The 15,445-nt window shown below is 38.6% G+C and overlaps 1 protein-coding gene across 2 annotated transcripts in view; it reads left to right on the top strand.

Annotated features, from left to right (window-relative positions):
• Nucleotides 1–1,634: 1,634 nt before the first annotated feature.
• alpha-Man-Ib (alpha-Mannosidase class I b) overlaps nt 1,635–15,445 on the top strand; it is a 130,765-nt gene continuing 116,954 nt past the window's right edge. For both annotated transcript variants that reach the window (XM_067156076.2, XM_067156075.2), the window contains exon 1: nt 1,635–1,950. In XM_067156076.2, the coding sequence (XP_067012177.1) occupies nt 1,849–1,950 (102 nt within the window). In that variant the 5' untranslated portion in view covers nt 1,635–1,848. The remainder of the gene's footprint in view (nt 1,951–15,445) is intronic.

The following is a 15,445-nucleotide window of genomic DNA, read 5'->3' as shown; positions in this document are numbered from 1 at the left end:
GGTTTCGAAGCTCTAGGCAATGAGATGTTGCTGACACAAATGCACACTCCATCCTCTCTTCAACAACATGAACCTAGTACCCGCAAATTAGGATTTAATTTGCTGTTTCTAGTTTGATTGGAATATTATCGGCTGGATATCTGAGGTTGTCCAAAATGTCTAAACATGAAGACGTTTGCTTTGTGATTGCCCGTCACAATTCTTATCACAAGGAATCCACTATCCTCCACGGCTTGAATCACCTTCTGAAAAAAAATCTGCAGCCTGTTTCCAGTCATTCGACCGGGTCAGGAATGGAATGAATAAAGCCCCCATCTAGCAGCGAGGATAGGAATTGTGCCGGCTGCCCAAGCCTGTCGCACTCCTCCGGGGTAATGATTAATGAATGACAGATGAAATGATATTCGAGAGTGGTGCTGGAATGAAATATGACAGGGAAAACCAGAGTATCCGGAGAAAAACCTGTCCCGCCTCCGCTTTGTCCAGCACAAATCTCACATGGATTGACCGGGGTTTGAACCACTGAACCCAGTGGTGAGATGCCGGCGCGCTGCCGCCTGAGCCGCGGAGGCTCCATCACCTTCTGAAATAAGGTGTAAAGGCACAGATGCGAGAGTAATCTGAGGATAACCAATTACTTCCTTTATTAGGTCCTTGCCTAGATAAAGCCGACAGCCGCTTTTCTCTTAATTCCCTTCTAGACGGTATTTCATGGAGTCGTATCTTTTCTGGCTGTGAACCACTTTGCCGAGATTGGCAAAATGGTACACAACAGTTGAATATTTCGGGGAAAGAATCTGAAGTTTCAGTTCTACGAAAAATAAGACTTACACAAACGAAAAGAAACAAGTACCAACACCTTAAAATCAGTTTTGAAATATCTATTAGCATAACATGATTAATTCATTTCACAGTTCTATACAAAATATCTCTTGTACGAACGAAAGTGACCAGACACGTTTATTATCCGCGCACTTTTTAGTGATAGATTTACACCCTAGTGCTGAAGCGGTCGACTTTGGTTATCTTCGAGATTCGTATTGGCAACCTTTGAAACACAAACTAAGAATCCCTTATCATCGCTGTGCGCCATCTGGCGTACACTTTAAGTACTCGTATTGTTGTTGTTTACACAGCAAAGCCAAACCATAGAATTCATGCTAGGAACAAGTTTCGCAACGGGAAATGTTATATAGTATTAAATATTGTGTGTGTGACACAGTTGTTTGCTTAAAATAATAAAGGTTTATAAAATTCATATCGAACGATCATATTATCGATTCAATTCAGATTTCATTTCCATTCAGTTGGCAGTATTGACGGAACCCTTCTTACTTCTCCAACGAGTACAAAAATCTATCACTAAAAAATGCGCGGATAATACTTATTGTGCGAAATAACTCAGGTTTACACACACATTCATGCACTAATAACACAGTGGTTCACCCACACTAACAGCGAAGATTGTGCGTCTACTGCTGCACTCTTACGGCGACTTGGAGAAAAGTCGGTAGTCGCGCCTTCCTGTGTTAAAATCGTTGCCTACGGTTAAAATAGTGGCATAGAGCAGGCAGTATAAGAGGATCGAGACGGCTGTGCCATGCTATCATGCAGTTCTATTGAACAGCGAGAGATGTCATGCCTATGCAATTTATAATGGATCTGAAGTGATATGTGACAAACAGTGAACAAATACTTGTGAAACTCACAAAAATGCGTGTTAAATGTAATCGGTTTTCGTCGGTTGCTTTAACAATATTATGAGGGCTGTCAACAAGTCGGAAAGGTCCGTTTTATTTGAGAACAATTAAGGACACTTGACGTGTCTCAACCCTTTTGTTGTTTATCATGCTTGGACGGCTCGGGAAAGAATACGTTTCCTTAAATGTACCGGGAGATCCATTTGATCCCAACAGGAGTAAAGAAGGGCCAAGAAAAAGTTTATGGAGGGTTTGTATAATTTCTATTTTTTTTTTTTAACAAACTATTAAGGGGTTATAGACGGTGAATCTGCCACCTGGGCGACAGCCCTAATTGCAGGTGAATGATCATTGATTGATGTTTCTGTTCATTCATAGTCAACTTTAATGCTGTGTTAAATAATTGTTCGTTTTTGTGTTTTTATTTATTTATTTTTTGGCCTGTCAGTTAAAATTTACTGTATAAATTGTGCGTAGCATTTAAATGTTATTCCCTTGAAGAAATCATTTCAGGTGTTCCACGGAATGCGAATCGGAATCTCATATTGAAGAGAAAGTAAACTTTTAGAATGAGGGACAATTCCTTGACATATGTCTTAATTGTAACAAACATGGGGGATTTGAAACAAAATTGAGTGCCTCATTTCATCATTCTTCAAATTCCTACCTCCTTCAGTTTTATTTGAAAGTTCTAATCACTTTGATTAAGTTACTACTTCCCTCTCTGTAAATTGACGTTTATTGTACATTAGTATCTTTCGGGACAGAGGAGTTAGTCTCTGGTTGTAGTTTGCCAAATTCATGTTTTATTCTGTCACTTGTTCATAGCTAATTTAGCTAGCAGAGAGGAAGAGCAAGGAAACATCTGGACAAGATCGCTGTAAGGAATGATGAGTTGAATTCGTTCATTTTATGGTGGTTTGAGCCAACTGTAAATTGTTTGGAACTCTGTATTCTCTCTGCAGGTTACCTGCTAGGTGCTCCACTGCAGTTCGCTGTTGCCGGCTGTAGCACAATTGTCTTCTGTAGCTAGTGGCTTTGTTTCGTCCTGTGAACTGTTTCCAACTGTTCTCAGCTACTTATGCACTCTTTCTTTATTGGACTGTGCATGTCCTGGTCAGTGCATAAACCCATTAGTCTAACATGTTTAGGGTGTATATCATAGAGTTTCTCTAAGGGGCCGTGGAGTACATGCACTATTTCGTGTCAGACCATTGGCCTTACAACAAAGATATTATTTGAGGTTTTTATTGTTCAGTGTGAAGTCTGCTGTGTTGAGTTCTGGGAGTGACACCTTATTCCATTAATTTCAGCCAAACTGAGCAAGTGGCTGCGTGGTTTGGTCACATAGCTCTGTCAGCTTACATTCAGGAAATAATTGGTTTGATCCCCATTGTTGGCAACTATGAAGATAGTTTTCTGCAGTTTCCCATTTTCATACCAGGCAAATGCTGGGGTTGTACCTTAATCAGCAGCAGCCAATTGGCAGAGTTTTTATCTGGGATGTATGAAAAATATTGTTTGATTTATGATGATGGGTTATAAAAATAAATATATTTCTGAGGGCAGGATGGTGGCTCTCTGGTTTTCTCATTGAGCACATCACTCTCCCACAAGCAAGCAACATCAATATAATGTCTGCTTCCGTAGCGTAACGGTTAGTGTTATTAGCTGACGTCCTCAGGGGCCCGGGTTTGAATTCCGGTACTGCCAGAAATTTAAGAATGGCAGGAGGGCTTATATGTGGTTGAAATGGTACATGCAGCTCACCTCCGTTGGGAGTGTGCCTCAGTAGAGCTGCACCACCTTGGGATGAGGACATGTGTTTACTTCTTTATCATCATCATTTTCCAGCTCCAGTTTGCCGGGTGTGGTGTACACGTGCTCACCACTTCTTCCTGTCAAAGTATAGTTTCTGTTCCTCTATGTCCTCCCACTTGGCATTCCTCTTGCTGCCCTTTGATTTCACTTTGTCTATCCATCAATTCTTTGGCCTTCCAGCTGGTCTCTCCCCTTTTACTTCTTTGTCAAAGTAATTCCTTGCTGTTCTCGTTCTGTTCGTCCTGATAAATGTCCAGCCTGTATCTTCCTAAAAGCTTGGTTAGGGGTATTTTGATGCCAGCCTCTTTCCTGTTTGCTTCATTTCTATTGTCCTTCGTGGTCTTTTGGTTCATTGTTCTGATGAATTTCATTTCTGTTGACTGGATTTTACTATTAGCCTTTTTATGTAGGGTAGAGTTTTGAGTCCATATGTGAGAATTGGAATGAAGTGGGTATAAAACATGGTCAGTTTTGCTTTCTGGGATATTTTGTCATCCTAGAGTAAATTTCTCACTTGAAAATAAAATTGAGAAGTTTTCTCAGTCCTGTTACATATTTCTTGGTTTACTGGGTTATCTTTTGAAATGACCCTTCCAAGATAGCCTATTTGAAGTTAGAAACAGACTGCAATAGAGTTCCCTCCAGGAAAATGTTTGAATCTGTGGCTTTCCTGTCGATAGTCATTTCAACAGAGATTTAGTTTCTCCTGTGCTTCTGCTTCATTTTCTCCCCAGATCAGAACATCATCTGCAAATATTAGTGTTAGGCTCTTTGCAGTGTTATGTGATGGATTTTATGATCCGATCCATGACAGTGATGAACAGGAGAGGTGACAAGGCACTTCCCTGCTGGACTCCTCTTTGGTTTCAGACCAATCTGATCATCCATCCCCTACTTGGACACAGCTTACACACTTTTGATAGAGCATCTTTACTTTATTGATCAGGAAGTTTGGCTCACCTATTCCTTCTAGGCATTTCCAGATTATCTCTCTACTCTAGGCATAGGCTACTGTCGTAAGTCTTCTCGATGTCTATGAAAACCATCACTAAGTTCTTACCATATTCCAGTGCTTCTCTTTTAGCATTCTGATGGCAAATATCAGGTCTGTAGTGCTTCGGTTCTTCCTGAATCCATGTTGCTCCTCCTCCATTAACGGTTCAACCATATTTGTGATTCTTCTTTCAGTTTTCTTCTCCAGAAGTTTAAGTGAGTGAGAAAGTAAAGTGATACCCCTATAATTTCTGCATTTCTTCCTGTCTCCCTTTTTATATAGGAGGATAATGATACCTTTCCCACAAATATAATGAGGTATATTAGCATCATTTACCGTTTGCTATAATGTTATTTATGCTGTAGAGGAGATACTGCAGTTGTACTGTAAATTGCTGTGAAGCTAACAGCTGTTAGGTGTAGAAGCACTATAATTGAATCTTGAGATTACTTCTCAGTCGTTCATCGAATTTGTCTAAGCCTGACATTGTTGAAAGTGCTTGGTAGGTCATTCCATGTCAAATTAAATGGTGCTGTCCACCATGACGTCACCAGTGTTAATGATTTTAATCTGATCAGTCTAGTTTACAATATGATCAAGATGTTGATTCCCATAATGCCGGCCCCATGGTGTAGGGGTAGCGTCCTTGCTTCTTACCCGGAGGCCCCGGGTTCAATTCCTGGCCAGGTCAGGGATTTTTACCTGGACCTGAGGGCTGGTTCGAAGTCCACTCAGCCTATGTGATTAGAATCGAGGAGCTATCTGACGGTGAGATAGCGGCCCCGGTCTAAAAAGCCAAGAATAACGGCCGAAGGGATTAGTTGTGCTGACCATATGACACCTCGTAATCTGCTGGCCTTCAGGCTGAGCAGCGGTCACTTGGTAGGCCAAGGCCCTTCAAGGGCTGTAATGCCATGGGGTTTGGTTCTTTGGTTGATTCCCGTGGGGAATCTGAAATATTTGTCCCGAGTGAGTACATTTATTTCTTATGGGAATCAACATCTATATCATCTGATGGCCAGGCAGGCATCAGTGTTTGGAAATGAGACAAAGTCTCTCATAGTGCATTGGCACTGCCGGTGGCTCCAAGCAGCCTACGCAGTGGCCTCCACGGTATGCACTAGCGATGCGTCTTGGTAGGTGTGCTATTTACCAACTGATGAGCCCAACTTAGCACACTGGGGCGAAACGCTGGCAACCAGGAATGAGTTAGCTGGATAATTGATAATATCCAATAACGGACCAACTATGTTGGTATTATAGTCTACAATATTGAAACAACATGTTATCCGTCGAGCGAGTAGCTGCGTGGTTTGAATCACATAGCTGTCAGCTTGTATGATCAAGATGTTGATTCCCATAATGCCGGCCCCATGGTGTAGGGGTAGCGTCCTTGCTTCTTACCCGGAGGCCCCGGGTTCAATTCCTGGCTTTACGTTGCACCGACACAGGTCTTACGGCGACGATGGGATAGGAAAGGCCTAGGAGTCGGAAGGAAGCAGCCATGGCCTTAATTAAGGTACAGCCCCAGCATTTGCCTGGTGTGAAAATGGGAAACCACGGAAAACCATCTTCAGGGCTGCCGACAGTGGGGTTCGAACCCACTATCTCCCGGATGCAAGCTCACAGTCGTGAGCCTCTAACCGAACGACCAACTCGCCCGCTGATTTCCCATTTTTGTACCAGGCAAATGTTGGGGCTATGCCTTAATTAAGGCTACGGTCGCTTCCTTCCCACGCCATAAGCCCTATCTGTGCCGGTGTGACGTAAAGCAGATTTAAAAAAAAAAATCTGTAGCCTATACCTGATTTTAGAGAAAAATGTCACCTAAATATCAGAAAGTTATGAAATTTGAAACTTAACTACACTTTATTACTACAAGTAATGCAGGGTATGAACTGTTTCCTCATTTATTAATATTGCAGATATATACAGGATGACATAAAAAATTAAAATGCATGTAGCACTACTTTTTTATAGCTGAAAATAGAATCAGTGAGGGGTTTTACTTCATTGCAGGCACAGGTGGTGTTATTGCAAGTTGAAATGACGTAGAGTACCAATTTCTTTCTGTCTCTTTTCTTTTTTTTTTTTTTTTTTTTTTTTTTTTTTGCCAGTTTGACATCACATTAACTCGTCAAAGGTTTTTGTCAATACTAAACATGTTCAATTTTTTAAAGCATTTTTATTGAAATATTGCACACACAGTAGCCTACTGTATTGTAAATGTTACATGTATTGTTGTTGATGATGATGACAATCATCATCATATTCCTCTTATCCCCTAATCCAGTTCCTGCTGGGTCGGGACATTTACGGCATTTCTCCACCATTGCACTTCCATCATTTGGTCCCAGTCCATGTTCTAGGTCTCCCTCTCGCTCTCTTTCCCTCGAACTTCATCTCCATCATCTGTTTTGGTATTCTTTCCTCCTCCATCCTCTTTACATGTCCAAACCATCTAAGTTTCTTCTTCTTTCGTAGCGTTTAGTCCCGCATTGGTGCAGGGTGCGCTTTTAAACATGCCATCCTCCACTTCCTGCGGTCAAGAGCATCAGCTTCAGTGATGTCTGCAAGATGCATGTCTTTCTTGATACAATCGAACCATCGCTTCTTGGGACGACCTCAGGATCGAGAACCTCCAGGGTTAAATTGGAGGGCTGTATGTATCATAGATTCTGCAGGGCTTCGAACGACATGACCGTACCATCTAAGTCGTGCTTCTCGCTTCTTTTCTGGGATAGGTGCCACTCCCAATCGCTGTTGAACATCTTCATTTCTGACAGCTCGGAACATACCACTTAGTCTTGCAGCTCGTCTCCTTTCTCCCAAGTCTACCCAGCCCAAACTTTGCAACATTTTTGTAACGCTTTTGTCGGAAATCACCCAGAACAAATAGAGCTTCTTTTCTTTGGATTTTTTCCAGTTCTTGAATCAAGTAATCCTGGTGAGAGTCCCATACACTGGAGCCATACTCTAGTTGGGGTCTTATCAGAGACTTATATGCCCTCTCCTTTACATCCTTACTACAACCCCTAAACATCCTCATAACCATGTGCAGAGATCTGTACCCTTTATTTACAATCCCATTTATGTGATTACCCCAATGAAGATCTTTCCTTATATTAACACCTAGATACTTACAGTGAACCCCAAAAGGAACTTTCACCCCATCAACGCCGTAATTAAAACTGAGAGGACTTTTCCTGTTTGTGAAACTCACAACCTGACTTTTAACCCTGTTTATCAACATACCATTGCCTGCTGTCCATCTCACAACATTATCGAGGTCACGTTGCAGTTGCTCACAATCTTGTAACTTATTTATTACTCTATAGAGAATAACATCAGCCACAAAAAGCCTTACCTCTGATTCCACTTCTTTACTCATATCATATATATATGAAAACATAAAGGTCCAATAATACTGCCTTGAGGAATTCCCCTCCTAATTATTACAGGGTCAGATAAAGCTTCACCTACTCTAATTCTCTGAGATCTGTTTTCTAGAAATATAGCAACCCATTCAGTCACTCTTTTGTTTAGACCAATTGCACTCATTTTTCCCAGTAGTCTCCCATGATCCACCCTATCAAATGCTTTAGACAGGTCAATCGCGATACAGTCCATTTGACCTCCTGAATCCAAGATATCTGCTATATCTTGCTGGAATCCTACAAGTTGAGCTTCAGTGGAATAGCCTTTCCTAAAACCAAACTGCCTTCTATCAAACCAGTTATTATTTTGCAAACATGTCTAATATAATCAGAAAGTATACCTTCCCAAAGCTTACATACAATGCATGTCAAACTTACCGGCCTGTAATTTTCAGCTTTATGTCTATCACCCTTTCCTTTATACACAGGGGCTACGATAGCAACTCTCCATTCATCTGGTATAGCTCCTCCGACCAAACAATAATCAAATAAGTACTTCAGATATGGTACTATATCCCAACCCATTGTCTTTAGTATACCCCCAGAAATCTTATCAATTTCAGCCGCTTTTCTAGTTTTCAACTTTTGTATCTTATTGTAAATATCATATGTAAATTTTAATACTTCTTTAGCCTTACTCTCCTCCTCTATCTCGACATTATCCTTGTAACCAACAATCTTTGCATACTGCTGACTGAATACTTCTGCCTTTTGAAGATCCTCACATACACACTCCTCTTGTTCATTAATTATTCCTGTAATGTCCTTCTTGGAACCTGTTTCTGCCTTACAATACCCTTCCATTTTTCACTAAAATTTGTATGACTGCCAATTATGCTTGCCATCATGTTATCCTTAGCTGCCTTCTTTGCTAGATTCAATTTTCTAGTAAGTTCCTTCAATTTCTCCTTACTTCCACAGCCATTTCTAACTCTATTTCTTTCCATTCTGCACCTCCTTCTTAGTCTCTTTATTTCTCTGTTATAATAAGGTGGGTCTTTACCATTCTTTACCACTTTTACAGGTACAAACCTGTTTTTGCATTCCTCAACAATTGTTTTAAACCCATTCCAGAGTCTGTTTTCATTTTTATTTACCATTTTCCACCGATCATAGTTACTTTTTAGAAACTGCCTCATGCCTGCCGTATCAGCCAAATGGTACTTCCTAATAGTCCTACTTTTAAGACATTCCTTTCGATCACATTTATTTTTAACTACGACAAAAACAGCTTCATAATCACTAATACCATCTATTACTTCAGTTTCTCTATAGAGCTCATCTGGTTTTATCAGCACCACATCCAGGATATTTTTCCCGCTGGTTGGTTCCATCACTTTCTGAATCAGCTGTCCTTCCCATATTAACTTATTTGCCATTTGTTGGTCATGCTTCCTGTCGTTCGCATTTCCTTCCCAATTGACACCTGGCAAATTCAGATCTCCCGCTACAATCACATTTCTTTCCGTGTCGTTTCCTACATAGCTGATTATCTTATCAAATAATTCTGAATCCGTGTCAGTGCTACCCTTTCCCGGTCTGTACACTCCAAAGATATTAAGTTGCCTCTTATCTTTAGAAATGAGCCTTACACCTAGAATTTCATGTGTCTCATCTTTAACTTTTTCGTAGCTTACAAATTCTTCTTTCACCAGAATGAATACTCCCCCTCCCACCATTCCTATCCTATTTCTACGATACACACTCCAGTTACTTGAGAAAATTTCTGCATCCATTACATCATTTCTCAGCCATGATTCAACCCCTATTACAATATCTGGTAAATATATATCTATTAAATTACTTAATTCTATTCCTTTCTTTACAATACTTCTACAGTTCAATACTAACAATTTTATGTCATCGCTACTTGATTTCCAGTTCCCTGTTCCCTTATTGTATTGTTCCCAGGTTAGTGAAAATTTAAAGTTATGATTTCTTAACAATGATCAGAAATGCTATTGTTGCAATTGTTATATCTGTAACCATGCATTTATCCTTTTACAACTCTTAGACTTAATGTTACAAACCTACTATGCTCAACCCTGAGCGTGTGATTCGGAATTTCTGGAATGTACATTGTGAGGTGAGGTCTCGGAGACCGCTGGATGTATCTTAGTTACCTGTGGCCACACGTAATCAATCAGTTAAGTTAAAATTGCTTGTATTGGTACTTCCAATCATCTGACACGAGTTAAAAGTGCAAATACAGTAAAAAACAAGTTGGGGGTGGGGAGGTGGTTTTGGATAATAATTAGAATGCCATTTTCAGAAGTTAAGAAATATTTCTTGTCATTTCAGGTGAAAGTAAATGAAAACAATGAATACAAATAATACAATGTTAATGAAATATTTAATATCCGAACTACTGTACATATTTAGAAAAAACTATGTTTCATAGTGCATATATTTTAATTGTACACAGAGGTGCCAGATGTTACAGATTGTTCATAATTATCACGGATTTCACCTCACAGCTACGGCATTGCAGTCAATGAAGAAATTATTACGGAAAAATAATTCTCTATGGAAAAAATGTTTAATTCTTTTGAGCATTACTGTTCAACTCTCCTGGTTTCAGTTCTTGTGAGTTGGCAACTGTACTTATTCAATCGTCATTTCCTTTTGCTACCCATGAATGTTGTGAAATTCATTGTGAATGAAGGAGCTCTATTCTGCTCTTCTCCACTATAAAACTTTTAACCCTCAACTTGTGAGGTGAGGTCTCAGAGACCGCTGATGTATCTTAGTTACACATAGCCACACACAATCAAACGACTAACTAATAATTGCTTGTATTGATGCTTACATTAATCTAATATGGGTTAAAACTGCAAATATTACATAAAATCAAAGCGTACACCTATTACCTTCACTTTCACTCCTTATAGAGAATATCAAAATCTTTTCACTGATCATCAGTTTTAATTAATTTTAGAATAAGGATCCTTTATAAAATATCATTATACAACCAATATTTAGGAAGAAATACATGTGAGTGACAGACTGAGACAGTTAAACAAGGTAACTTGCATCATTTTGTCAAAAATCACAGCATGTAAAACACACATAACATTTTATTCAAACTTCGTATACTTTTGTGTCCTGTTCCTTTTCACGAATGCTCACATAACCATTTATATATGTTTCTTCTGTACTATGCTCTAAAAGAAGTGTTATCCTCGCTATTCGCAGCCTCATTATTTTTCTTCTTCTTCCCCTTCCACACCATCATTGATGCGACTTACAGAAAATGCACTTTCCGAAATATTTTCACTCTTTGTAACAAAGAAATCTTCATCAAAGTCAGTTTCAATATCACTTATATCCTCCTCAAGCAATGATTGTACAGTGCTTTCAAATCCTCAGTCTCCTACTCAAGTTAATCGAGAAGGTCCTCTACCCGCATGCATGAACAGTGTGTAATGCAACCATTGAGGTGCAGTCTGTGATACCGCTCAAAACTTTTACTACGCAATCAACCACGCTTGTCAACAGCTAGAGCAACACTGAGCTGTGTAGTGACTCAAGTTCACATGCTAGGAAAGTAGATGAAAGAAAAGATGGGAGCTAAGAACAGAAGGGGATAAAATAAAAACTTGAAATGTTTCCCACGGTCTCTGTGACCACACCTCACAAGTTAAAGGTTAAGTAATATTATATTTGTAGTATGAGGTGTACCTGACAGTAACTCTCCCACAGAAGCAGTTTTCAGTGTTGATAGAAAAAAAAATCAGACATTTGAGGCCTTCATTGAGTTCATCTGCGTTGGAAAAGCATATAGTTGAGAAGATGAAAATGTCATGAGCCTTACTGTACCGCACTGTAGGAATGTATGTTTGCATGTCATATTCATGCACTCCTGCAATTTATTTATTTATTTACACTGTTTACGCCCACATTGGAGCACCAAAATCAACCTTTTACAATAAAAGCTTCAAAAAATAAATACATCAAAAAGTAAGTTCATTTTTTAAAACTTGATAATTTCTTCTTTTCCCAAAGCTACTTCATTCTAGACGATCTTGCAGCCAGTTCTTCTGCTGATATAACATACTGCTTAAGTTTTGATGTGTTAAGTGATAGTTTTGTATATTTGTTGTTTAGGATCTTCTTCTCTTCTCTATTTTCAATTTGCTCTGTAGTACTTTTCAGTTCATCCAAATCCATTTGTATTTCTTTAAACCAAGTGTTTTTTGTTTTACTATTCCAAAAGAAATTAAAAAGCTGTTTTAGGAGTCTGAAATTTGGCAAATGATATGTGTCCAAAAAATGCAATCCTCATTTTTTCTCATCGTGTCAATAATTGATTCACTTTCCTTGTAAATTACTGAATTTGGTAAAAGTCTCCACTGGCCATCGACCTGGTGTTTTTTTATTAATAATTGTCCAGAGAATTCTTCTATCTACTTTCTGCAGTTTGTCTGTTGTTTGATGTTTAGTTTGAATAATGTTTCATTTGTATACACGTTGCTTCTGGTTTGATGACGGAGTTATAATGGCGAAATTTAGCAGTAATTGAAAGAGACTGTTGTTTTGCAACTCGGCCATGTAATTTGTTGTGCTCATCTCAGTTTTAGAGTTCTGTTACCTATGGATACTTTTTCATTAGCATTCTAAGTGACATTTGCACCAAGATATTTAAAATTATTTACAACTTTTATTTTTTGAGTATTATTTAATATAATATGTGGAGTGACACTCTTAGAATTTATTGTATTTAAGGTTCATTTTCCTGTACACATTAGCATAGGGTTACCAGATGACAGCAGCTCGAAAGCAGGACTTTTGAGTTCAAAAAGTAGGACAAAACCAGGACAGCATTAAAATTGCTTAATTTTTTTGTTAAAACCATTTATTTAGCGTACCTTATTCATATTGCTTGGCCACAAGTGAAGTCTCGAAAGCAGGAATGTCTCTGACACCTTATTCATGTTGATTGTACTTATCAGAGCTACTTATTTTATTGAGCAACTCCTTATTGTCTTTTAAATAGTCATAAAACTGGTTACAAGTGAAGATTTTCATGTTAAATTTCACTGACACCAACCATTTCACAGAGTCAACACTTAACCTGTTTCTTTCTTTGGTCCATTGTGCATTTATTAAAGAAAAATTCTTTCTACGTTGGCACTGTGTGCAGGAATTGCAAAATACACTTCTGCAAATTTCAGGAGCTCGGAAGAACATGTAATATTGACACTATTTAAAAAACCAGCCCATTTTTTATGGACCGTTCCTTCAAGAAATTTTCATTCTGCTTTTGCACTTCATCATACTTTTGAAGATTTACAAATTGGTCAAATAATCTAACATCATCAATGTGTACACCTTTAGCACTAAGATATTTAACAGTATCTTTAAGGCCAGTCCAGTTGAAATCTGAAGTTATGGTCATCCATTTAAAAGTACTGAATTCTCCAAGTGGTTGTAACCATTTTCCAAGGTACTCCAGTCATGCACTATATACATCATGGACTTCTTTCATGAAGGAATCACTGTCTTCCTGTAAACCTTCTTCCTTCAAAGTTTTCATCATTTCTTTCACTTTCATAGGAACAAAATTATTTGAAAAATGAGCTTGTAAAATGCCAACACTTTCTTCAATTGCCTGTTTCACTTCAATAATGGAATTATTCTCCTTTTCAACATGAAGAATGTTCTCTTGAAAGACTGACGTTAAAGACTGGCAAAATATTAAATACATTTCACTTAACTTATTGGTGGAAAACTTGTTCAAAATTGCTGGCAGGTTATCCACAGATAGAAAATAAGACCGAAGTGCTGGATACAGTTCAAGCATCCTTTCAACAGCTGGAAAAAGTGACAACCAACAAGTCTTTGTATGCTTCACTAGGGATTTGTAATTCACATCAACAAATACACAAAAAGTTTTTAGCTCTTCATTCCTTATGGTGAATGTAGAAAAGTAGTTGAACACTTAACACAATGCTTTCAACATCAATCGACAATAAATCACCTCCATGTTGAACACAATTATGCAACACGTGTGCTGGGCAGCCTACTCCAATCAAGGTTTCATTAAGCTGAGATTTGAGGTTACAAAATACATTATTATCTTCTCTTCAGGCCACCAAAATTCGTATTGCAATTATCTCGTCCAAAAGCAATGCACTTCTCCGAAATTCCATTTTGTTGCAGGACATCTAACACCACTGAAGAGATTGTTGCAGCTTTTTCATTACTAACACTGTGCATGTTAATTAACTTTGCTTGCAGCCCTCCATTCTTGTAGTCGAAATACTGCATGAGCACAGGAAACAGTTTTATATTCCCATGATTGCTGCCATCAGTACAAACACCAATGTATGATACGTCTTTGACTTGTTTAATGGCACTTTCTACACAGTGAGGTCCAAGTACATTATTGACAATGGCCTCAGACTTTGTACGAGCACAGTGAATATTTTTCCGTATTTCAGAATCAGGAAATAATTTAGATGGAAGCTTAGACATACAATCGAAAGTTTTGTAGCTCCCATAATGAACAGCATTGTGGTACACAAGAACTCCCTCTGCAGCAATCGCATTTTCATTTACTGATCTGTTCTTTTTGAAAAATGTCAACACATTAGTTGATGTTGATGCACTTCGAACATTAGCTTTATGTTTGCTCGTTGTAATGTGACTTTCTAAATCCATAGCTTCACGATTAACCACAGAAACGTATGTTCCTGGTTTACATACTAGACACTTGACTTCTTAGTCGGTGCGGCCCTTTTTGAAGCATTTATATCTTTTCTCCAATTCAGCAGTGAACTTACACTTTCTTTTCCCCATAATACATTTAACGTACCAACAGATCACAACAGATATTGTAGAGTAGATCACAAGGATTGTGGCACAACTAAGCAGCAATATGGACGAAAATTATTTGTCTTTAGCTTCCGTTTCCGTATGCTATCGCCAACTTCGCCTATCGACTTCGACCAGCAATAAAAGTTCAAGCTGTAGCTAAAGTCAAAGGTTATGGAATAAGCAAGTTTAAGTTTACGAAAATGGGTTTCCAGTTGGAAAAAGTTCATTTTAACATTATTAGACGAAAATACTGACAATCAGCAAATAATTAAAAAATAAACACGGACGCCAGGACAGACGCTAAAAAACAAGGGCATGTCCTGGTAAATACGAACATCTGGTAACCCTACATTAGCACAGGTAAATGAACACAACGAAAACTGTTTTGATGGACTGCATATCCATATGTGGCTGGGAGGCGTGACCCGTCTTAACAATAGTAATGGATAGGAGGAGCATTGTCAGATATACAGTATTGCTCGCACATTTGACGAGCTGTGGGGTGCTAAACAGGCTGCAAAAGGATTTTTTATCACAGAACTTAACAGTCAGTGTGCAAATTTGACTGTGTAATATGATATAATTAAGAGTAGATTGCTGTTGTGAAGCACAAACGGAATGTTATTATCAAGAGGGGAGAAGCGTGTTTTGGTTTGACTCCATTTTCTGAGGGG

This window comes from Anabrus simplex, chromosome 12 (genome assembly GCF_040414725.1).
Source record: "Anabrus simplex isolate iqAnaSimp1 chromosome 12, ASM4041472v1, whole genome shotgun sequence".
NCBI lineage: Eukaryota > Metazoa > Arthropoda > Insecta > Orthoptera > Tettigoniidae > Anabrus > Anabrus simplex.
This window is presented reverse-complemented; position numbering and strand designations above follow the sequence as displayed.